At 39.2% G+C, this 26064-nt stretch overlaps 1 protein-coding gene across 1 annotated transcript in view; it reads left to right on the top strand.

Moving 5' to 3' along the window:
* Nucleotides 1-26064, top strand: part of cdh24.L (cadherin 24 L homeolog) — a 49432-nt gene that overhangs the window by 6927 nt on the left and 16441 nt on the right. Inside the window, exons 3-6 of the mRNA XM_018259511.2 lie at nucleotides 15835-16129; nucleotides 17903-18022; nucleotides 18506-18673; nucleotides 18841-19028. Coding sequence (XP_018115000.1) covers nucleotides 15835-16129; nucleotides 17903-18022; nucleotides 18506-18673; nucleotides 18841-19028 — 771 coding nt within the window. The remainder of the gene's footprint in view (nucleotides 1-15834; nucleotides 16130-17902; nucleotides 18023-18505; nucleotides 18674-18840; nucleotides 19029-26064) is intronic.

The raw sequence follows: 26064 nt of genomic DNA, 5'->3' as shown, positions 1-26064 counted from the left end.
TAAAGAGGTACAGCACTAGCAAAACCTCACTGCCTTATCTGATTAACCTAAACATTTCTGAGTTAGTGATAACTAGCTCCGCTAACCCTGGTAGTAATTTTCCATTTAAGTAATCCATTAAGCAGACTATCAAATCCTCCATGGAAAGATCAACCAGTATGGAATTCAAGAGCTTACCTTGCAGCAATTTGTATCAAAGTGTAAAGGATGCCAATAAAGGCAAGTTTGCCACCAGGAATGTTCGTTTTATTCATAAAGGTCAGACTTTGCAAAAACCTTCTCTGTGCTGATGAAGGGAAGCAAACCAGATGAAAGAAAGCAAACTCCCTCAAGCCTGGGAAAGATTCATCCTTGACCCCAAAGTTGGCAGTTGAATTAATCCTTGATTTTACGCAACAATCACTTCACTCGCGCTTGCCTTCTTTTAACAGGGAGTTCAATGGTAAAACTTCTTTTCATCCTTTCTCATGGATTTCCCTTGTCACCAATATCTTATAGAAGACATTTCATAAGACAAATGTTTATTGTGACTCTACAATTTAATTAGGTAATTTCTTACATCTGGCCCACATGGCTTATTATTTCAGCTCTTTATACGACAGCATGTAGCTGGTGCAGGGTTTATCTTTCACTGGCGACTAAAGGGGCAGGTAGGGGACAAGTAAGAGATGAAATCATATGCAGTCACCTTGTTCAACCTTGTACCTTTCAGCCCCTCCTGAATAAAGAAATATTTCCTGCTAGCAAACTGTGGGGGCCTATTTGTGCAGGCTACTACCCCACTCAGAAGTGCTGATTTGTAATTTTTAAAGGGATTCTGTCACGACTTTTATGATGTAGTTTTTATTTCTAAATTACGCTGTTTACACTGAAAATAATTCACTCTATAATATTACATTTCATTCCTGAACCAGCAAGTTTATTTTTTTAGTTGTAATACTGATATGTAGGCAGCCATCTCAGGTCATTTTGCCTGGTCATGTGCTTTCAGAAAGAGCCAGTAATTTAGGATGGAACTGCTTTCTGGCAGGCTGTTGTTTCTCCTACTCAATGTAACTGAAGATGTCTCAGTGGAACCTGGATTTTACTATTGAGTGCTGTTCTTAGGCAGCTGTTATTTTGTGTTAGGGAGCTGCTCTCTTATTACCTTCCCATTGTTCTGTTGTTAGGCTGCTTCGAATTTTGAAGTGTTTTTTGGCTACTTCGACCATCGAATGGGCTACTTCGACCTTCGACTTCGAATCGAATGATTCGAACTAAAAATCGTTCGACTATTCGACCATTCGATAGTCTAAGTACTGTCTCTTTAAAGGGATACTGTCATGGGAAAAATTTTTTCAAAATGCATCAGTTAATAGTGTTATTCCAGCAGAATTTTGCACTGAAATCCATTTCTGAAAAGAGTAAACAGATTTTTTTATATTTAATTTTGAAATCTGACATGGGGCTAGACATTTTGTCAATTTCCCAGCTGCCCCTGGTCATGTGACTTGTGCCTGCACTTTAGGAGAGAAATGCTTTCTGGCAGGCTGCTGTTTTTCCTTCTCAATGTAACTGAATGTGTCTCAGTGAGACATGGGTTTTTACTATTGAGTGTTGTTCTTAGATCTACCAGGCGGCTGTTATCTTGTGTTAGGGAGCTGCTATCTGGTTACCTTCCCATTGTTCTTTTGTTTGGCTGCTGGGGGGGGGGGGAAGGGAGGGGGGTGATATCACTCCAACTAGCGGTACTAGTGACTGAAGTTTATCAGAGCACAAGTCACATGACTGGGGGCAGCTGGGAAACTGTCTAGCCCTATGTCAGGTTTCAAAATAAAATATAAAAAAAATATGTTTGCTCTTTTGAGAAATGAATTTCAGTGCAGAATTCTGCTGGAGCAGCACTATTAACTTTTTTTCCCATGACAGTATCCCTTTAAGATATTTGTAAATCTATTTGCTCAAGCAGTATCTGCCTGTCCCTTGCTGTTCCTGGCTATATGTACCACTGAAACATGACTATGTAGCCATAGTCAGCTCTTCTCCTGCCAAGGTGTTTCCATTAAGATTATTTTCAGGGAAGAGAGTGGCAATGAATCACGTGGCATTGCAAACATTTCCAAGCAAGTGACACTCAATTTTGGAAAAAAAAATTTGCCATGGTTTTAGCTGGATAAATGTTGGTTTCTCTGTGTGCCTGTACTTCATGGAAATAAATAAAAAATATATTTAGGCTAATCAGGTTGATCACTCTTTAGTTACTATACTGTCAAAATTTACTGCCTGACTCTTAGCTTCATTAATCTGTTCATATCACAGGTAGAGACTATATGGTGATAGGCACTTACATTCTGGGAAGAATGCACCTAAAAGGTTTACAGCTGTTTATGCTCCTCTGTGACATTTCACACAAACAAGAAAAAATTATGAGTGAGTTGGCATTCCTAATAATTGTTCCCAGAGTGTGTCCTCAATCCAATGTAATCACTCCCGTGCGCCCTCTCAGTCTTTGCTGCAACACTTTGCGTACTGGATGGTGCATTTCCATACAAGAAGAAAAAGTGCTGGCATTCAGACTCTTTGACATAGGAGTTTGCCAGGCGAAATGAAAAGTCTGCAACATCCAGATATTTTTTGTTCCTTCCAAAACGCTTGCACACTGCAGCGTTGGCCCTCTATGCAAATATATCTTTTGACCCCCTATAGTAACAAGAATTATTATAAAACTGCCTCACGAGGAAACTTTGGGCGACTTCGGAATACGAAGCGCCGCGTGTGCCATGCCACAGGCGATTTTTTATTATAGACGCCGGAAGACAGGGGGAAGCAATTCGGGGAGATTAGTCACCCCAAAGAAGAGGCGATTAATCACCAGGTGACTAAATCTCCCCGAATCGCCAGGTGTGCCCTTACCCTAAAGATTCCCTGGCTGGGCTGTATGTAGTGAAGGAAAGACCTTCATCTATTATCAAAAAGCAAGTAAAACCTAACACCGTTCAGCTGTTAGCAGGTGGTCTAGCAGGAGTTATACTTCAATAAGAACTCATAGATTGCTCATAGATGTTTGCTTCTGAACACCTGGACAGTAAATGTGTCCTACTGATTTTTTTTTCTTGCTATGTCTACTAGATACGTAGCTCCATATACGTAAAGCTGGAGATAAGCATTGCCATTGCCCTTATTTTTGCCCTACTGTGCTGTCCTACGGCTTACTTCCCTGCTATACCTGTATTTTGAGTCAAACACTTCAGGGAAGTTATTATATCTATTGCTAGTATAAGTGTTGCTTTGTTGCCTGCACAGTAAGAGAGAAATCAATCTTTCTTAAACTGTTTTCTACCTACAGCTACTGCCACTTTGTGAGGGCCCAGGACAGTCACTAAGTTACACTACTCTTTGGAGGAAATGTAAATTTGTTTGCAATTTATGCAAAGGAAAATTTGTTCACACAGAGGCATACATTTTTGCATTTTATTACATTCTCCTGTTTGCAGCTGATATAGCATCTTTAAGTCCTAATGGCTGCAAACTTTCAACCATACTATAATTTCTGGCCAGATTCCCAAATTGTGGGGCTGCCTCCCTCTGACAGGTACTAAAGCAATTGATAGGAGGATAAAGCTAACTAAAGTCAGAGGTGGAGATAATGCAAATTTGCTCTATCTTTTACTCCTAGGACAAATATTTTAGCAGTAGAGTCCTGTGCCGGTCCAGTTGGGCAGACCCTTGCCCATTCCGGACCCCCTAACTCACAACCCAACCTGGACACACTGACCCACTATAAAGCACATTGTCCCCACTATCCAACCCTACCAAAACTACCAGAACCTTTAACCCAACCCAGGGACCTACTTAAACTGGAAGTGATGTCACCAGTGGGTGGAAGGGATGTCACTCTGAAGGTGGATCAACGGGGTCAGATGGAAAAAATGACTGTTAACTTTGGGAGGTGGAGGGAATGAAAGCCTTCAATTGGCCCAAGTAGGGTACCTGCAGACCTCCCACCTGTGTAAGGAACCAGGGTCTTTTGCCATAAACCTGACTACTTTGCAGGTATTTTGTGGGTGCCAACAGATATCTGACCCAATGCAAGACTATCTATCATAGAGGTTATGATAGATTGCAGAGGACCTTTTTCCACATAGAAAAGAATAAAGGCCATTGGGCCACTCCTTTAGACTAGTAACATAATTTTCGCCAAAAGTCAAAAATTCTAGGGCTACAGTAATATCTATGGATGCAGTTGGGACCAGTTATAGGAAAACCATTTTAGAAGTATTAGAATAAAAATGCAACTATTTTAGAAAGGAGAGAGAGATAATAGAAGCAAAACTGTGAAACTGCATAACATCTGAGTCTAACACACATTTGCTGAACTTCCATCTGTCCTGGCTTTGCAGCTGAATTACTTAATAGGTGGTATAAATGGAAGTGCGGATCCTAAAGTAATTTTATGGCAGCTGTGATGATTATCCATTTAGGACTGCTAAAAGCTAGCAAACATCATGCCCTGCCTTTGTTAGAGACCTTGCAGGCTACATAAACTACTGCAGATCGTAACTATAGCACTGGCATTGAGATCACACCACAGAACAGCAAACATTCTTCAAGAGAAGCATCAATGCATTTTTCATAATTACACCTATAATTTAATGTAATGAGACGTCTTTAACATAAATAAAATTCATGTGCAGGGCTTCCTTTCAAGGACAAACTAGATTTAATAAAGGTAAAGTATTCTGTGGTTGCTCTGTTGTCAGTAATGCTGTTCCCATATAATTATATTGCCTCTCGTAGTGGCATCGCACACAATAGGATGTCTTTGCACTGCATTTTGGTTTACACTTTGAGCTGCAAGAAAATGTTTTTTGGGCTGTTTTTAGAAATAGGAACTCCTATATTTTAATCCAGGGCTGTCCAGTTTGTGGCCCACAGCCCAGATTTTTATGGCTCCAACCTGCATAGGAGCTCTCTTGACTTCTATGTATGACATCATTATTTTATTAAAGTTTACTTACTGTATATGGTGCTGTCATATTCTGCAGTGCTTTATAGAGAGTATATATCATTCACATCAGTGCCTACCCAAGTGCCCTGTACAATTTAAGGTGCCTATCACGATGACAAGGCTCACTAGGCTCAATGTCATCATGACTTGCTTCTATGTTTTTGGCATGTGGGAGGAAACTAAGGTGTTCAGAGGAGACCCCACACTAAGGTGTTCAGAGGAAACCCCACACATTGGGAGAACACACAAACTATTATATTTATTATTATTATGTGTTTTAGTGATAATGGTCTTGCTAAATATGAAACAACCTATATTTCTAAAAATAGAGATCCCACTCATTTTAAAACACTGCCACGTTACTTATTACAAATAATCATCATATTCCCAACTATTGCATGGACTCAAGCTCTCGTTACATTGCATTTTGGGTGTTTAGGTGCAACCCGATGCTTTTATTTTCTAACTGAACGTAAATAAGTAAACCCTCTTACCTCCCACAGGTTCTTGGGTGCAAAGACAAAACAGTATAAATGTGAATGTTCTGAATAATGTGTTAACCAATATGCATAGGATAACCCTATTACATGGCATGTAGAGTCCATAAAATATAAACAGTGCATAACATTTTCCATGCTTTAGGGGGTTATGTAATAAAAGGCACTAAGTTTGCCCAGGAGCAGTAACCCATAGCAACCATAACTCTATAGCAGGAGGTGGCATTTTCTCCGTATACTCACAGACAGCACCAGCCACAGGAGTCTTTAGTTTAAAACGCCAGATATCTGGGTCAGAGCCCATGTTCCAATGAAGGTATTTTAAACCAAAGAATCCTGTGGCTGGTGCTGTCTGTGAGTATACTGGTTCAAGAAAACAGAAGCTAAAGCTGAATTCATAAAGCGTTCTGACTAACTACTTGCTGAGCATTTACTCGTCGCCTGTTTACAGGGCCGGCCTTAGGCCTATTGGACCAATTGGGCCCAATAGGGCCCGGCACCTCTGGGGGGCCACGCACCACAGGGCAGCACAGATAAAATTTCCCTCAGCACATGATGCTGCCTGGCCTGCCCCCAACTTTGAGAGTCCAGCCCATCCCCAAATCCATAGGTCCAGCCCACCCCCAACTCTGATATGCCCAGATTTCCTCCAACCTTGATAGGCCCTGCCTGCCCCCAATCCAACCAAGCCTGCTCCCAAGCTGAATCGGCCCAGCCTACCCCAAACTAATTGGCCCAGTCCACTCTCCTATTTCCTCCCTCCTCTCTCTTACCCTGTGTGCCCCTATTATGTGCCCCTATTTCATCCCTCTCACTCTCTTACCTTGTCTGCCCCATTCCTTTCTATTTTGTGCCTGTATGCACTTATTTTCCTAAACACTTTGTCTAGGGGCCCTGCCAACATGGTCCCAATTGGGCCCCCCCCCACATTAGATAGGATCAGCCCTGCCTGTTTAAATGCAAACATCTTAGTGGTTGCCATGGGTTACTGCTCCTGGTCAAATTTAGTGCCTTTTATTACATATGGCGGGTAGACTTTTATGTGTCAAAAACTCTAAACCGTAAGAAAATAATTTTTTTTAGAAACTACACTGCCTGCATTTATTTGAGTCTCATAAAAGCCAGTAACTATGATTTTTTTTAGAATTTATATCAGGTAAATGTCTTTATGTTCCAAAGAAATTGTATAACTACAGAGGAAGCAGACCTTGCGGTTGTGTGGGGGCCCAGGTCTGCTTGCTCTGTAGGGGGGGCCCGCAGGTAACCAGCAACCTAAATTTGCAGGAGGGCCCATATTTATGCCAAACTGCAAAACTTTGTTTAAACTAGTCTTTTTTTACAAAATGTACAAAATAATTTCTGAAATAGTGGTGTATATTCTGGCCAAAAATAATGTGACTAATGTGATAAAATAGGATTTTGAATAATTTTTTTGGATGAAGGGTCCCCTTTAAAAAGATGTCAATAGACATGACATTAGTAATATTCTAAAATTTATTGGGAATTTATTGGCATGATTCCAAGATCATTAATGCTTTCTAAAATAAAGCAGTTGATTGGAATGCACTGCTGGGTAATGTTGTGATGGCTGATTCAGTTAATGCCTTTAAGAATGGCTTGGATGATTTTTTGGACAGACATAATATCAAAGGCTATTGTGATACTAAACTCTATAGTTAGTATAGGTATGGGTATATAGAATTTATGTGAAGATATGGAGGGGTGTGTGTATGGATGCTGAGTTTTCATTTGTAGGGGTTGAACTTGCTGGACTTTGTCTTTTTTCAACCCAATTTAACTATGTAACTATAAATAAAAAAAGAGATCCTCAATCCATATCAATGGTGCGCAGCTAACTATTAATGGCATAATACCTGCAAGAGACTGACCAGGGTACATTCCTACATCACTGAATCTTTAATCGATTTATTCTCAGCAATTACATTAACTATATTCTTGAACTGTGTTCAATATAGCACACTGATCTACAGAACAGCAGTTGCAACCCCATGTCATTAGGTTGATAATGATCCACTGCCATTGTTGAGACCTTATTTCATGTTCCCATTGTATACATGAACTAAACCATTATTTGCAAAAATATAATTTGATATACAGAAGTTTAAGGTTTGGCTTTTGACGATAAAATATAGCTTAATTCAACTTCCAACGACTGTCATCGTGTAATTTTACCAATATTTCTATCAGGACCTGGTTTTGGCAGCAATGCAACGATTCCTTGATGAAGCCACAGGGTGAGCTGCCTGTTTACAAAATCCTTAGTGCAAACAAGGATTAATACTCAAGTAATTATCTCCATCGCATGCGGTCCATAAGCAGGTCACAGAATCATTCCTAGGCAACCGTGTCTTAAGTGGGTCATTTATTCTCTGCTCAGTGAGATCATTTTGCAATCCTGTTACATTAAGAGTCATTTACGTTTTGGGTGTGTATTTCTAAAATGACACAATGAAAAGTATTTATTTAAATGTCATTGTCATTCCTTTTGGCCTGATAATTAATCATCTGACGTGTGTTCTACCCTCTGCTATTTAAAATCTCAGTGTGGGGACATTTTATGGAGACGCTATTAATCTTGCTCCCCATTTCAGCTGAGCTGAGGCCTACAGAGAATCAGGATTATTGCATCACTGCACGGAGCTTGATGAAGTGCCACGATTAAATTCAGCTCTTATGCAGCAATGCAATACCATAAAATTTGAATAGGTTTTCTTGGCACGTTGATAAAGGGTATTGTTGTTTTTATTTCTTTACAATGCCTCAATGCAGCAGACTACAATTACGTTTATTTAACTTTTGTTCTTCTAAACATCTAAAACAGACTAAGTGCTCAATATATTAAAAAGTTATAGAGAAAAGGGTAGAAGCTGGAAAAAGAAAAACAAGTTGGATGAATAAACCTAGTTTCATATAAATAAGCAATAATTTGTTGCCGCTGTTCTGTGCACCCTTCACTAATGGCTGCAATGTAGGACTGCAGTAGGATTTGGCAATTCTGTTTTATTTCAGCAGGAACTAGCTGCATAATGAGTTAATGTATGGGCACAAGATTTCCTGACACCTTGTCCACTTGGGGTGCTGATAATTCTTGCCTAGTGTTCCACATAACAAGGGTTAATACTTCCACATACATTGTTTTGTCTCGCTATTTTTTCCCAAGGAAAAGGCAAAACTGTGAATTGTCTACGAACAAGTAAATAGTTATAATTGCTGTTATTATGGCACACAATAGAGATTCTGCTTGAGATGCATTTTAAGCAGATAATTGCATGTGTGTGTGAGTGCATGTGTGTGTGCCAAATGCCACACAATGACAATTGGGCAATCATTTATAAGGATTACTGCTGAACCAAGCAGATAGCTAAATATAAAGGGGAAGAAGTTAGTGGAAGGGAAGTAGAAATTAAAAATGATGGGTAGAGGGAGGAGGGATCAGAAAGATTACAGCGTGGGGTGCATCCAACATAAGCACAGTTTGGAGCTTCCTCGTCTTTTTAATGGAGTGTCCTGTTTAGATTTCAGGCACAACTTTTCCTTAAAAAAACACTGTTCTGTGTACCATTCACCAGTGGCTTCAATGTAGGATTGCAGTAGGCACTAGCTGCCTAGTAAGTGAATGTGAAACAGGCAGGAGACCTCCTGCCACACAGACACCTCACTTAACACAGACAAGGTCCTGTTTATACAATATCTCACTATGAGGTTAAAGGAGAAGGAAAGGCATTGTACACTTGCTACCCCCAAGTGTACAATGCCTTTCCTTCTACTTTTAGCCTGCCAGTTACTATACCAGTGCCCACTTAGAACACAGGTTTAATCATTCTTAAATGTGTTTAGATTCTGTATGAAAACTATAATAATCATATAATAGGTAGCTTTGTGCTTAAATCACTAAACTGTGACCGTCTCTGGATTGTAAGCTCTACAGAGCAGAGACTTATTCTTAATCAATTCTCGGCATAGCCCTACATATACTTAGTGCATAAAGAAGGAGCCAAGAAGAAGGAATCATAATTGAAAGTGTTTAAGTAGATTTAAGAATCTCTAGAGAATAATTAATGTCATTGAATGTATCGTAAATTGACTTCCCTTCAAATAATGGGGTCGATCCAATTACTTCCTGAGTCAAGAGTGAAAAACGAGAGAGTCATTTTTAAGAGCTTTATTTGTGGGCACAAAGCTGTGACTCTGCAAAACAGAATTTAATAGAAGAATTTAGTGCCACATTTGCCTATGGTGTTTCAAATCCATAGCTGTACACTAGAATTATCAACCAACTGTCATTAAGGTCATAATAAGCCCCAACCTGCATTTTTGAGACCTTATCTCTTGTTACCATTTAATAAAAAGGGGAGTTGGGCTTTACAAATCTAGGACTGGATCATTATCACCTTAATACCTGGTAAGGCTAGAGCTAAAACAGGTACGAGACAATGGAACAGGCAAGAGAGAGTCTGTAAAAAAAGATGCAACAAGGACAAGAAGTGCATAGATTGGTCATAACCCCTGGGTGAGAATTTATAAGAAATGGCGCAAATTAGACAGCGACAGGACAAACGCAACAGAATAGTTCAGTATTGGATCAAACTGAAACAGCCATTGTATTAGATACTGTAAAACAGCAAATAATAGACAAGAATACAAATACAATGTACTCAATTTATTGAAGAGTTTCCATCAGTTTGAATTTTTAACAAACTTACAAAATGAATGTTACCCAAATTGCAGATTCAGTGCAGGTGAAAGTGTTAACTGAGCAGGCACACACCATTCTGTTCTGTGGGGTTCAGATGCACAGAGCTCCAACACCCTAAAAATGTTGAATCCCTGATGTAAATGGCAAACAACAATTAAGGGTTCCAATAATTGTTCTCATCACATTGAAACCATTCTAACATGGAAAACAAATCGTTACATCTAAAACTATTGTTATTTTGTTTGTTATTTTATTAAATGTCAAATAAGTATTTCACATTTAGAAGTACCCAGTTATTTTCTTTCTATTGTACAGGAGGCTGTTATAACACTCCATATGAGAACCTGGTGAGGTCAAACTCACTCAAGCGTATGGCACATACCCTTGATGATGGGATAGCAAATACCTAATCTTTTAGGAACACACCCTTGGCAGAGGACTTGTTGCTTTTATTTTATTCTTTTGGTGCCATTGGACTTATAGCAGAGCAAAGCATGGACTGGGAGGCCAGCGGAAGGGACTATGTGGGAAGTAACAAACATGCTTTGTGTCTTATATGCAGTCATCTGGAAGTTCAGATACATGATCTTGTATATCTAGAAATTGCATCAGGTTAAGTCTATTGGTGTCAATATAGGTTTTTCTTGAGTTTAGTGTTTTTTATAATTGTACTTTTACTTAAAGGAAAAGTGTTCTTTCCTATACATTAGTGGGTTCACTGCTAGAGGTGGAAGTAAATCCCCTAGCTGACACTTATAATAATAATAATAATACAATAATAATGCAGGCATGGGATCCGTTATCCAGAAACCCATTATCCAGAAAGTTCTGATATACGTAAAAGGAGCGTTCCCATAGACTCCATAGTATCCAAATAATCCACATTTTTTAAAAATGAATTCCTTTTTCTCTGTAATAATAAAACAGTACCTTGTAGTTGATCCCAACTAAGATATCATTAATCCTTATTGGACGCAAAACAATTCTATTGGGTTTATTTAATGTTTAAATGATTCTTTAGTAGACTTAAGGTATGAAGATCCAAATACAGAAAGATCCATTATCCAGAAAAACCCAGGTCCTAAGAATTCTGGATAACATGTCTCGTACCTGTACTACTAATATGTTATTACTATGCCTCTAATTTGTTATTTCATTTTTGTGCAGTTACTCACTTCTTAACTATGAATTTTTATGTGCTTAGTATACACATGTCTGAATTAGGTAAAGCAGGTCTGGAACCACAACGTAGCAGAGTAAACTGAGGCAAGGCAAGAGTGCAAAATGCAAGGTGTTCACAGATTGGAACATACAAAGAACAGCAATAGGTAGAGCATCCAGGAATGGATGGTTGGGTAAGACATAATAATGCATAACACCCACCCAGGGCAGCCATCAGGGGAGGACAGGGGGGAGAGTTGTAGGGGGCCCCGAGGGTAAGGGGGGCCCTGCCACTCCACACTTACTTGATTAGCCGGGCCCCCCATCTTTCTGAGAGCTGCTGAATTCGGGAACGCATTGACGTTTAAGGGGCCCTGGCCACCAATTTTCTCGTAATGTGGGGGGGACCTGGCCACCAATTTTTCTTTTCTCATGTGGGGTCGTAGCCACCAATATTTTTTTAATGGGGGGGGCCTGGCCACAGATGTTTTTTATGGGGGGTCCTGACCACCAATATATTTTTATTCTTTATTAACATGTGTGAACCCTAGCCACCAATATTTTTCTTGTTTTTTTACTGTGTGGTGGGGGGCGGACCTGTAGGTGGGGCTCGCGGTGGGTGCAGCCCAGGGAGCCCAGGAAATTTTGTCGTATGGGGCCCTGCTATTTCTGATGGCGGTCCTGCACCCACCCTTTGAATGGGATACAAGTCATTGTTGATGTTATACCCTAGCCCAGTGATCCCCAACCAGTAACTTGTGAGCAACATGTTGCTCTCCAACCACTTGAATGTTGCTCCCATTGGCCTCAAAGCAGGAGCTTATTTTTGAATTCCAGGCTTGGAGGCAAGTTATAGTTGCATAAAAACCATGTGTACTACCAAACAGAGCCTCAATGTAGGTTGACCATCCACATAGGGGCTACCAAATGGCCAATCAAAGCACTTATTTGGCACCCCGAGAACATTTTTCATGCTAGTGTTGCTCCCCAACTCCTTTTTCATCTGAATGTTGCTCACGGGTTCAAAAGGTTGGGGATCCCTGCTAGCCCAATGAATGTTGATCAGCTGGCATAAGGATCTATCTTAATCAGTCTCAGAAAAGGCATCTAACCAATATTAAAATCCAGACATTGAATCACTGTGATGGTTAATGTCCTTTAGAAAGCTACACCATCTTAGGAACGGAAATAAAATTATATATATGTTTGTACTATTCCTGAATATATTTCTATATATTCAACATATAAAAATACAGGGTACAATTCACCAGCACAATATCACCCACAAATATAGACAGTGTTGGACTGGGATGCCAGGGGCCCAACAGAAAACCTTAGGCTGAGGGCCCACATTCCAAACTATTATTCCACTGCTCCTCACTCAATCTCTTTATTCTCCCAGACTTTTATATCTATGGTATTTACTATATTCTTCTATTATTAAGAATGTTTCCCCAATAGGGAATGATCATGAAATGGCTAAATGGTTAGAAGCAAGACACTGACACCTGGGCCCACCGGGTGTTTCCCTGGTATCCCAGTGGGCCAGTCCAATACTGAATATAGAGGTATAATGTTCTTTCCAAGCAATTCAGGGGGGAATGTTTTGTACTGATTAAAAAACTGATTGCATGTTGCTGATAATATATGGGACTATATTTTCACACACCATATTTCATAGAAGAAACACATTTACTTGCTGGCACAACTTGCAAAGGGACTATATTTTGTGTTATATTGGTAGGTGTAAAGTGCAGGTCTTTGCACAGTGTGCCTTGCATCTCAATCATTAATGGTACAACTTTATTGTGCCCACTAATAGTAAATGAAGCCTCAGCGGAGACTGGTTCTGATAAATTCTGTCCGTCCTGCTTACTATACTTATCTCTTCTGAATCCTTTTAATATAAATAGAGGCCACTCAAGAACTGAAATTGTTCCAACACATTACTTATATGTGTGTTTCCTGAAAGTGTCATACTCTCTAATTGTGCGCAATCTACGAGGGCTTAACCCAACCATTTCCTCCTTTCATAAGTTAACCCATTTCTACGCCCCTTCATATCTTTTATAGACAGGCACTGGAAAAAACTATCCGGATGATGCAGTATAATGGTGATTTAATAACAGTTGATGCTGCAGAAGAATTATATTTGCTTCTTTTCCATTCTTCCCTTTTTATGGATGCTTAATTTCATTAGTCACTGCAGCAGCTTTCAGGCTTTAAATCATTTTGCATTTCTGCTTTTCATACATTTATTCAATTCAGTTTATAAATTGCAGGCTCGTTAATTTAGCCTAGGTGTACCTATATTGCATTTCCCCTGCACACTTGGGAGTGGCACAGCTATGAAAAAATGCACCCAAACTGTAGTAAATGTTTAATAAATCTGTTTAACAAATAGCCTGTCTTTTCTTTCTAAAACAATTCATTAATATTGCAACCAACTTATTAATGAAACCTAGGCATTTCTAGATTGGTGAATTGTGTCATCAGTCCACGTCTTCACATGAATAACCTGTTTGCAGAAGAAAAGTATTGTGGATATTCATCACAGTGCTCCATACTTTTACCCGTAATGCAGCTTTCCATCCCAGAATTATTGTTTTGTTGTAATTAGGAACAGCATTTTGCACAAGATACTGGAGGAAAAAAAGATGGTTGTGCAAATGGTACAGTTTATATCTGTGAGGGAATGGACATGTACACACACCTACACTCCCTTTAACTTCATGGTATTCAACTGCTGCAACAGCCAGCACTTATAGGCGCAACAACCAAAGGGAGATTAGTAAATTCCATCTGTTTAATTTAAGTACAGGACTCCCTTATTCTATAGCATCCTATGCATTACACCACATGCACCAAATTAGGCACAGCCAGCAAACTGACTTATCCTGGTTTAATTCCATTAACAAGTTGTCATTTGTTAATAACAGCATCTGCAATTTTACAATAAAAAAATGAAGGGTTTAATTGAAATGTTCCTTGCTCTGTATTTCAGCAAATGTTGTACTGCAAACGCTATCACTTCTGTTGTCCTGGTTTTATATTAGGTTGTAAAGAATCCATAAAATCAAACATTATCACTTTAAATTCCGAGATGAATTTATTAAACCCCTTTACACAGAAATGAATCAGATTTGTTGGGCAAAAAAAAAATTCATTATAAAATCATGCTATCACGTGTTAAAACTTGCCCTCTGCAAAAAAAATGTTTTTACACTCCTCCTCCATGTCCATGCCACTTCATGCTAGTGAGCCCATCCAACAACACAGGTGCAGAGCCCCTCTTTCCGCCCCCACCACGCCCAGTAGTGAGGCCGGCTGAAAGGGAGCTACACAACTGCTAAAACTCCATAATTAGTTAATTTTTTTATTGTTACCTCTGTATCACTTCCCCAAGCCCTCCTGCTATGTTATCTCTTTACAATAGACCAGCAGTGGAATTGGTATGACATCATTGGAAACATGGCTAGCTGCAAATTGGCAAAATTTAATTCCCTAAATTCATTATAAGCAGGAACAACCTCCTTTGATGTCCCATTGCATGAACTGAGAGATACCACGAAATTATGTCTGAACATGTTCCCCTGTACTAAGCACAACTTTACAGGGGAACTAATTGTTAATGCTGGATTATCTCTGTGTAATATTTAGGGCACTTTGTTTGATGGACTTTGCTTAACTTTAAAGTCACTTGATACATACATCATTCCTTCTTTGCAATATTCTTTTTTTTTTTGGCCTTCGAGCATTTGCTAAAGGCAAAGTCCCTGTGCACTAAACGCCTGCCCATAGTTCATGCAAACACTTCACAGTTGCTTTGCCCATGGTGTGGAGGACAGATAGTCATTAAGAAAAAAATAGACATGATGTAATACTGCTGCAAAGAAGACATTTTCACTGGCCTATAAATAAAGGATTGGATAGCAGACACAGGACAATGACAAATGTTTAAAGACACATATTATATTCTAAATCTCAGCATACCTACCCATCAAGTATTTTTTCAGGAACAGGACACCTATAGATCCCAAAAAAATGGATAATAGAGAGAAAATACCATATTCGCATAACTGGATTACAGTGTGTGGAAGTTTCCCTCTTTAATAAGGCAGAACCAATGCATAGACATTCACTGACATTTCATTGTTTCACTGATGAAGAAACCCTATGTTGTATCTCTAGCTGAGTAAATAGTGTTCTATAGCCTTTAGTGGTATCATTATAACCTTTCAAAATGTTTCCTATTTTTGATATGAGACTCCTAGTTCTGCATTTTATTGTAATCTCATTTTGCTGTTTTAAAATATTCCTGTTGAGCCATAAAGATAAGGAAACTCTAGTCAGTCTGAGCGAAAGGGTCAGTGAAACAATAAGGATTCCAACATGGTTGTTTTATAGATAAGGCACTGGCAGTATGTCTGTACATTTTCCATTGCATTAATATACATATGATGGCTCCACAGCTGCATACGGATGCAGACCGAGGAGAGGGGAAGGCAAAGTACCTGTTGACTGGAGAAGGAGCTGGTTCGGTGTTTGTCATCGATGAGAAGACAGGCAACATCCATGTAACCAAATCCCTTGATCGTGAGGAGAAGGAGGAGTATGTGCTGCTGGCACAGGCTGTTGATAAGCTCACCCTTCGACCCCTTGAGCCTCCTTCACAGTTCATCATCAAGGTGCAAGACATTAATGACAACCCCCCTGTCTTCCTGCACCCACCCTACAGGGCCACTGTACCGGAGATGTCCAACGTAGGTGAGGGGTAAATAGAATCTTGGCTTAAATGCATTAATTTCAGAGTGAAGCTACCACATTCATTACAAATATCCAAGTGTTAGAAACCCCCTTGCCTTTATAAAGTAGATTTTTATTACAAAAAAAAAAATGTAAGCCTTACAGAGATGGGTTAAAGACGCATTAGTGACTGTGACTATTATCATCATCCTTTCTTTTTATAGAGCCAGGGTATTCCGCAGTACTTTACAAAGAATGTTCAGTCACTCACATCAGCGCTTACAATTTCCCCACGGCCAGTGTCTCTAAGTGATAAATAACATATCAGAATGCCTTTGGGGTGTCGGAGGAAACCCACACAAAGACAGAGAGAACATGGAAACTCCATGCAGATAGTGCTCTGGCAAGAATCAAACAGAGGAGCCTGCAAGGAGATGCAGTCTTTCTATCTCTGTGCAATCCAGCTGTTGAATTAATTTGACAATTGGAACTGGAAGGACAAAACTTTAGAAAACCCTTCTTTCTGGCCACCTGTCAAAGTCTGCAGACTAATGCCTTCATGCACATTATAGCAATCCAATATCCCATATTATATACATATGGGGAATGTAATATGCTGCGTTATAGCAAAACAAATTTGCAAAAACCTTTGATCCTGTTAGAGACCATGTTTGCTCCATTTTTGACTGATTAAGACTTGCTCACAAAGTTTGCGACCAAACTGCTTTTGCAAAGTTCACAGCATAAGTATTGAAATGTCGCAAACACAAACTGTTTTCTGCAAAAAAATATTTAATGAAACTCCAATGCAGGTGTTAAAGGTTTGCAAGGCGCAATTAAGATTTGCAATGCAATAAAAGCCTAATGAAAAATATTACATTGCGCAATGTGAATTTTTATTCGCAAAACTTTGCTTGTTGCGAGTTTTATTACATTCCCCCCTTACAGTTGTGGGAGTTATTTACAAAATTCACATTGATCTCATTATTTACATAAAAAAAACCATGACCAAACTCACATACCCAATTTTACCTTATTCATTATTTAAAAAGCTTGATTTAATCAGTTTGGGTAAAAAAGTTCTAAAATCAAGCCCAGATTTTTTGGATTTTCTGCCGGAAAAGCCCAAAAATGTCAGATTTTCGGGCTATTTCCAACGCAGACAACAGAAACTTCCAGATAGGATAGGGACCTCTGCAATTGACATATACACAACCTCGGCAGGTCTGAGATGGTGGACCTTCGGATTCTAGCTTTTTGCAGCATTGATCTGCAATAAATCTCGAAAATTTTGAGTATTTTTTTTTTTAATGAACAAAATTTTTTTTTAAATAAAAAACACAGAAAACTTCAAGTTTTGCCACAAAAACCCCAACCAGATGAATTTGGAGTTTAGTAAACAACCCCTTAAGTGTCAGAGTGTTAGACGGAGAAGATGGATATGTCTTCCATGGCTTTAGGTTTTCCCTGAAAAGGTCCAAAAATTAGCTCCTTTATAGGAAAGTTTACAGGACTGTTAACTGAATTTGTAAACACAGTTGTGAACATTCCCCAGTCCTCAGTCTGTACTGCTGACCATAGGCCTCAGCAACAGATTTCCAAGAAAATAACTGCATGTAACAATATCTCTATGCATCCACTCATATGAGCCTTTCCATGACATGAGCATGTTTCAGGCCTCCCCAACTCAAATTGAGATACATGCTAGACATAAACAGCAAGACATAAAACAGGCATATGTTGACTTTACAATGAAGGAATTGGAAGGTAGCTGATAGTACTCTTTACCTACAGGTACCTCGGTGATCCAAGTAACAGCAAGTGATGCAGATGATCCTTCTTATGGGAACAGCGCTCGATTAGTATATACTGTTCTGGAGGGGCAACCTTACTTCTCTGTAGATCCTCAAACAGGTAAATCCAAAGGCCTTTCTGAGGATATTGTCTTATATGTCATGTGGAATAGGTACACTGTATAAATATATATAACAAGAAGGTCCCCTTTCACATACATACACACTAGGGTAAATTTTATGAGAAGTCAATAATCCAGCCAGTATATGTCTTGAAGTGTGGAAGGAAACCGCAGTGTAGCCATATTAGCCAGCAACTGATGAAGTTAGTAGTAAGATCCCAGGTACTTGTTTGTTGACCTACACTCTGTCCACTTTAAATCATGCATCCCATTATGATGGAAACCAAAGTGCTTCTGTCTATATCCCTGTAGCACTACTTTTAGCAGATAAAGAAAGGAAACTTCCAACAGCTTTCTTGCTTAGTAAATTAGACATGACCCAATAAGTGAAAAATTCTGTTTAAGTTGGATATTTGTATTTTGCACACTACAATCAGACATCTCCTTCTGAAGCTTTTAGAGTATCTTTTGTTTCTTCACAGGTGTCATACGCACAGCAATTCCCAACATGGATCGTGAGACTCAGGATGAGTTTCTAGTAGTCATCCAGGCCAAAGACATGGGAGGCCATGTGGGGGGTCTCTCAGGTTCCACAACAGTTACTGTAACGTTAAGTGATGTCAATGATAACCCCCCAAAATTCCCTCAAAGTAAGAACCAAAGTCTAAGACTTCTCTCAAATTCCGACTGAGCTGTAGAGGAATTAATAAGCAGTGTTTTTTACAGCAAAGTATAGATATGAATGCTATAAATTATCATGCCAGATACCCTGTGAAATAGCCAACTTGTCTTTCTTTTATTCTTTCTCTTTTCTTAGATCTATACCAGTTCACTGTTCTTGAGGATATTGCTCCTGGTTCTGTCATTGGCCGTCTTAGAGCGCATGATCCAGACATTGGAGAAAATGCGGTCATGTCCTATAGTATCGTGGATGGTGATGCTGGCGATACATTCAGTGTGATGTCAGATTCAATAGGACAGGATGGCATTCTGAGAGTACGAAAGGTAAAGTGGCGAACAAAGATAGTCAAGTTGTTTGACTGAAGCAGACAACTGTAATGGCAGTATTTGAGAGAAAGCATTTTTATTGATGCTATTAAGAGTATGCTACATTCTTATCTAGGGATGTACCAAATTTTGGGATTTAACCAAAGCCAAACCCAAATTTACATATTCAAATTAGTGCTAGGAAGGTGGAAAGAGAACCATATGTGCAGTGAGTGGTTAGAAAACTGTTTACCTCCCTGTTTGTGTGACAAAAAGTCATGTGATTTTAAGGATTCCGATTTGGTATGGCCAGGCACTTGGATTTGACCGTATCCTTATCCTGTTGAAAAAGGCCAAATCCTGAATTTGCTGCATCCCTATTCTTATCCGAATGGTCCACCAGTGAACATCCTAATATAATGTGAAGAATTTACTGGTCTCAACAACTATGCAGACTCTGTGGTCTTGGTGCAGGAGCACTATATTATGGGAATTTCTCTTCACAAACTTAGCAGGTTTTTTTTTTTTACTACAAGGCTACTGATCAAAGAAACTGCTTAAAAATCTTGAACAAAAGCATGACACCAGCAGGGGTATGCCTCTCAATAGAGACAGATTCTTTGTAGAATAATGTTTAAAAATTGTAGACAATGTTTAATATTTTTTCTGTGCACATTTTCTAACAAAAAGGCACAGTGTAGGACACACACATGTAGCACCTATTTGGCTGTATTTAGACAAATACCCACTAGCATGATAAAGCATTGGCTACATGCGACTTACTCAACACAGTCAGGGCCCAAGTGGAAGCTATCCCTTTAAGATGTAGTATAACTACAACACACAGGCTACTGTATACAAAAATAGATTGACTGGACGCCAGGAGGTTCTTTGGTGAAACAGAAAAGATGGATTTATTGTAGACAAGGCACAATAAAGGTGACCACAGGTTTACCCACGCAGGAGTTATTTGCAGATGTAGCATATCACAGAGGAGGAAGGATAGCAGAATGATGATGCAGCATGATAAAGACTGTAACTCCCATAGTCAAATAGTCAAGAAGAATACCTCTGTCCCAAAGACCGATATACCAGTGAAGGCATGGGATCAATCAGGTAGGGTACAGGCGGTCCTCTGCTAACCTAGATTCCCTATCACTGAGTTCCCTGCTCTAAAGGCAAACAAGAAGCCTTTGGGAAGCTACTCCCTGCTATAATCCTTGATGGAGCACACAGCTGCTCATGCTACACAAAACTGACTATATCTCTCTCCTAGAGAGACTATTACTGCCCTAATGATAGCTAACCTCGTTCACGGGATTTGCCTGGTTCCCGACTTTAGCACCAAAGGTACAGGTCCCTTTGGGGTAGATGGCTTTACTGGGGCCTTGGTGATCCCAGGCTCAATGGGAACACCTAGCAGCACAGACACCAGGAGCCAAAGAGGAAGAGGCCACTCCCTACACAACACTATATAGCAGTGTGGCAGGAAATTGTGGTGGTATTGCACCCTTTGGTCTATAGCTATAGCCGTTACACTTACATGTCTAGGGGCTTTTGCCCAATAAACAACAGCTATAGGTAATGATACAAGAAGGGTAGGTGATTAACTCTATAGGAGCCTAATAGATCCTATAGGTCCCTACCCACATATATTATGGATTTACCCACACACACACGTACTTGCTGATGACACCCGGAAGGAAGTCTGTGTGAGAAATGAAGCTCACCACTTTCAAAGTCTCACTGCTTGTCTGCAGTTTGTATTCAGGCAGAGAGAAGCTTGTCAAGTGCAGCTACTAGGAGTGAAGCGGAGATCATCCTGAAAATGCCTGCTTTCAGGTTTTCAAGCTGATCTCCTCTCCTCGTAGTTGCACGCAGGCAGAAGCTGTGATTGTCAGTGTAGCTGCAGAGAGATGCTGATCCACTTCTCTCCGCCGGATTATAAACCACAGGCTGAGAGCAGTGCAGCCAACGCTCCATGTGACCATGCCTTAATGGTCTGAAAGTTTGGCATTTCAAAAAAAAAATTGACTGACTTTTACTAGCTTTTGACATGCTTAACAGCAGGTTTGAAAGCTACTCTCCATCTCCTCTTTTCTCATGCCCTCTAGCTCTTTAGACCACCAACTTCAACAGATACCATTTGTTCTGCAGGTGGACCACATGCAGTATTTCGAACTGTTTGAAATATACTGTTTATCTCCTCTGCTTTTTGTTCATAACCGTGTCTAATGCCCCAGGCCTTTTACTTGAGTATTGTTGTTACACAGCGTTCTTCAGCCTTAGGATAGCCTCTGACAGATGCCTTCTCAGTGTAGTAAAATATTAGCTCCTAACAAAAGCTGCATACAGAATTTCATCATTTTATCCACTTTCATGTGCCAAATGGATCAGTCTCTGGTCATCATGGAACTGTAATGCTAAGCACGCTTCAGCTTCTCTTGTACATTTTTTCTTTTTTTGTGTATCTTTCCTTTGGCTGTAATTTTAATTACTTCATTCTTCTTTGCAAATCCTGACTTTTGAAAGCTTCTTCATCACCTCTGTAATCTCTTTCTGTAACCTGCTTCAGTAATCCACTTTTCAAGAGACCCAATCAATCGAAATATTTGGATGGGACCCTTCGAAAGTGGATAATTTGTTCCTAAAATAGGTTATACACCTTTTACACATATAAGGTCCCGTTCACTATTGATATAAACCTTGAATGAGGCTCTCCAAATGTGTGTTTATTACTCACCACATTAAGGAGGTGGCCTAGGTGCACCGCCCTCAGCACGGGGAGCGGATAAACCGAAAAATACAATAGAGCAGGCACTCAAAAAAAGTGAAAGAGATTTATTGTGTCCACAATAAATTTACTATTGACCATACACAAAGCACTTGTATTTGTCTGGGCCGGTGCATTTTGCAGTGCTGTTGGGCACAAGACAGAGCAAGGAATAACCTATGGTTCAAGGTTCAATGAGCAAAAAAATACAGTGAAACCCAAAATTTTGCTGGGGACTGCAAAAAAAGTATAATTTGGGAAAATATGAAATGCAGGAAGCAACAAACACGACTGTGGTGCCGGACCACAAAGAAAAGACTTCATATGTAGGAAAATGTACAATGGGGGTATGTAAAACAGGTGGTTCCTCCACTGTATCTGCTTTGTGCCTATATATTTCATGATAAATGAGCATGAATATTCTTTCCATGACTTCTGTATTACACTCAGACTAAGGAAAAGTAATAGAAAATAAGTTCAAGAGGGCTGCCGTCAGAAACCTTGGTGCCCAATACAAATAAATGTGTTAAGTACTGCAGGCCCTTTTGTAAACAGAGCCATGGCACAGGTATTTGGAGTCATTTACAAAGACCTCAGCAAAAGGTACTAAAGGGCAACTGTGCCCTGCACCTCACACCAGAAATCCAGTATAAGGTGTATCTGTCGCTGCTCCTTTACTTGCATATTTTGGAGCACAGAGCGGCTGCCTTTTTATTGTAAGCAAGCCCTGTAGTCTGGCAGAAAGAAAGCAGAAGTTAGCAGGCCAAAACATTGAATAATGTGATAGTTAGAAGTGACATTTATTAATAGGCATGAGAAATAACCCACAACTAAATATTCTCTACTCAAGTACCTCTGATTTCATGGGCAGCACGCTGTATAATACTGCACTGTGCATTGCATTATGGGGGTGACAAATTCAACAGGTTCTTCAATAGACTGATGCACAATGCTTTCATAATAAATGTGTCTGCTTGTTCATTCTTGATGTTTAAGTGCTATCTTGCGCAGTGCCCTAAGTGTCTGTCTCATCTCATTATTGCAGTCCTTGTTCTGTTCCTGTACAGATTAATACACTGATGATTTAATAACGACAAATCTCTCATAATGCTAAGTGAAGCATTACTGTATGCGCAGGTTGGTTAATAAACCAAGGTAACAGCACATTTCCATACCAGTGCCTGGCCAGTACTGTTAAATATATCTGTGTTTTTATTAAGAAAACGAGTCTAAGAAAAATGGTTACCTGGTTTTAAGTAGAACTGAACAGGGCTGCTATATGATCACCAGGTACAGCAGCTACTGTATTCTATGCAAGGTCTAGTGATTCACTTTCCTCAGATAATTATTTATCCTATCCTGTGCAGCAGCTAGTCATCCAATTGTTTAATGCAGTTCCGCAAGGACCAAGCTGATCACCATCATGAAGTACCAGGAAGGGGTGGCGTACCATATACAGAGGCACAGAATATAGGACAGATACTTAGATTTTGTCTGACCAGGATTGCTTTAGCTGTAGGACAATACACAATCCTTCTACTGAGCTACAAGAAAGACAAATGTTATTTTGGTGCATTGTTTTTCATGTATTATGCTAAAACAAATTTGTAGGCATTTCTCATCCCTTTCAGATTACTCAGATTAATTCAGATTAAGGACCCTCTCTGTGTCGTTGCCCTGCTTTTTTATGTTTAGCAACAATCTCTTTTGACTCCCTTTAAGGGATCTGTTGTTAGAGAGCTAAGGAATAGAGACACCACTGATTGGACCCTATTGTATATTTTACTTTGGCACACTGGAGCTTTCTTTTAACATTGTTAACCACTTTGGCTGTCCTTGTCACTATATTTTAATTACCCCTTTGGTGGTTGTTTATGCTGATTCTTTCCTGTAGATCCCTCTGTACTTTTCATTTTTACAACAAAATGATAATTGGTTGCCTTGATAAGCAGTTTTCCTAGTTAAAACAGTGTTTTTCTAAATGCAAGACTTTTGTAGTTATGTTGTTTATAATATGTAATACCTTCAGCAGTGGCATAGCTGGTTCCAGGACAATTTGGTAACCTTTTTGCAATGAATCTTTCTTTGATTTTTTCCTTTTTGCAGAAGCTTTACTTTGGCTGCCTCTGTGCTTTCCAACTGCAACTGTAAATAACATTTCAGATCTACAGCTCTGTACTATACCTCTTGAAAACCGTCACATTAATCTTGTGGAGAGCCCCATCCCATACTGTCCATTTCCCATTTTAACACACAGAATTATTAGTCTCCTCCACCAGAGCAGGATGGGGTGGTTACAGAAGAAAGGGCTCTGGCAATGCATGAAGGCTGGCAAAATAAAATAAATCAGGGATATTAAGATTATTTATTCATAAAGCACTGGCATATTTTATATTTATTGCAGGCTAAGTGAGCACATGCTCCAGTTAGGGGAAATAATAGTATTTTGCCAAGAAAATACCTATGATGAGCACTATGCTGCCTGCACTGCAAGGGAGCCCTCAGTGAGGGAGGCAATGTTGGGGCACAAGCATATGTATAATGAGCAAATTGTTGATCAATCATCTGTCATACAAATGCGTATAGTGAGTGATGGTGAGGAGGTTTTTCAAAATACTATTACTGCCCCCAGTTCAGACTCTTTTTGCCTGCCCCTCCTGTGGGGAGAAACAGTTTTTGTAAGATATTTATATCAAAGCCAGTTAACCTCTATGTATGTTTTTGGAGTTTGGGAGAAACCCACACAGACACACAAGAACATACAAAATCCTTTCCTGACTACAACCAGACCTAGTGCTGCAATACATTAAAGGGCATGTAAAGGCAAAAAAATAAAATCCCATTTTTACTTTCTTTAATGAAAAAGAAACCTACGGTATCTCCAATATACTTTAATTACAAAATGTGCATCTTTTTTTAAGAAACCTGACTGTATGCAGTGAAATTCTCCCTTAATTTACTGCTGTGGATAGGAATTGTCAGATGGTCCCTAACTGCTGCTTTTTTTATGACGATCCCTAAGCAGCCCAGACCACACTGAGCATGTGCACAGTCTTAGTCTTGCAAAGAAGTTCAACAAAGTTACAAGATGGTGACCCCCTGTATCCAACTTTGAAAGCATAAATTATTTGTTTGATTAGGCTTGTGGTGCAGTAAATTCATGTTTATATTTAGTATACAAAATACAGTATTTCTAGCCTTATTCTATTTTAGACTTTACATGTCCTTTAATGATAGTCACTGTTTTGCCGCATTTAAATGGTGGACCTTGAGCTGTTTTTGAACTACAACTTCCTTCATCCCCCGGATGTCTACTTGGCCATCTAATATACATATATAATGATATATATATATATATATATATATATATATATATATATATATATATATATATATATATATATATATATATTTATATATATATCAGTTACTATATTGTGTAGTGTCCATACTACCCTTCAGTACTAGGGGATCAGGGAAAATGCCACTATGCCATTATTCAAGGCCCTGCACCAACCTATTTCTTTTATATCAACCAGGGCTGTGAATTTCAACGTTTTACAACTCTTACATGCTTTTCATAGTTTCCACACCGGCCTTATACATCACTGGATATCACAATCAGGAACCCAAATGTCTGAAAATATTCTTCACATTTTCACATTGTCTTCTCAGAAAATTCAATAGAATGCAATATTATACAATACAAACAAGGAAGATAATCATGGGTTCATCATTCTAGAACAGTATAAAATCACTATGATGTTCATTCATTCACTCACCACAATATCACAAAAGTCAGCTCATTGGCAACCTATGATTTTTATATGGATGTGCTAACTTATTATTTATCAAGGCATTGTTATGCTGAAGCCCCAGATGCCTCATTTACCAATTAATTAGCCTTATTATACATCTAATGAGAAACTAGGCCTGACCACAGATCAACACCTGCTTTTGTGCAGAAGAAAAACAATTGATAGAGGAAAAAGTAATGCAATTGCAAGAAGCCTGACTGCTGCTTTGTTTATGCTATTTCCTTTATACTGTATATTATTATACATTCAGAATTTTGGATTTTATCTTCCTGTCTTTTAGTCTTTGTCTCTATTTCGATCCACTTTACCCTTTCTTATTCACTTTCTTTCCATCTTGGTCAATGTCCATTCCCCATTACGTGGCTTCTTAATTGTGTCATTTGCCTATGTTCTTGGTTTCTTACTACCGTTGTTCTCCTTTCTACTAGTATCTTCTTCTTTGTTCTTTGTGTCCCCACATTAT

The sequence above is a fragment of the Xenopus laevis genome, chromosome 1L, assembly GCF_017654675.1.
Source record: "Xenopus laevis strain J_2021 chromosome 1L, Xenopus_laevis_v10.1, whole genome shotgun sequence".
In the NCBI taxonomy this organism is placed as follows: Eukaryota; Metazoa; Chordata; class Amphibia; order Anura; family Pipidae; genus Xenopus; species Xenopus laevis.
The sequence above is the reverse complement of the archived record's forward strand: the minus strand, read 5'-3'. Positions and strand labels throughout refer to the sequence as shown.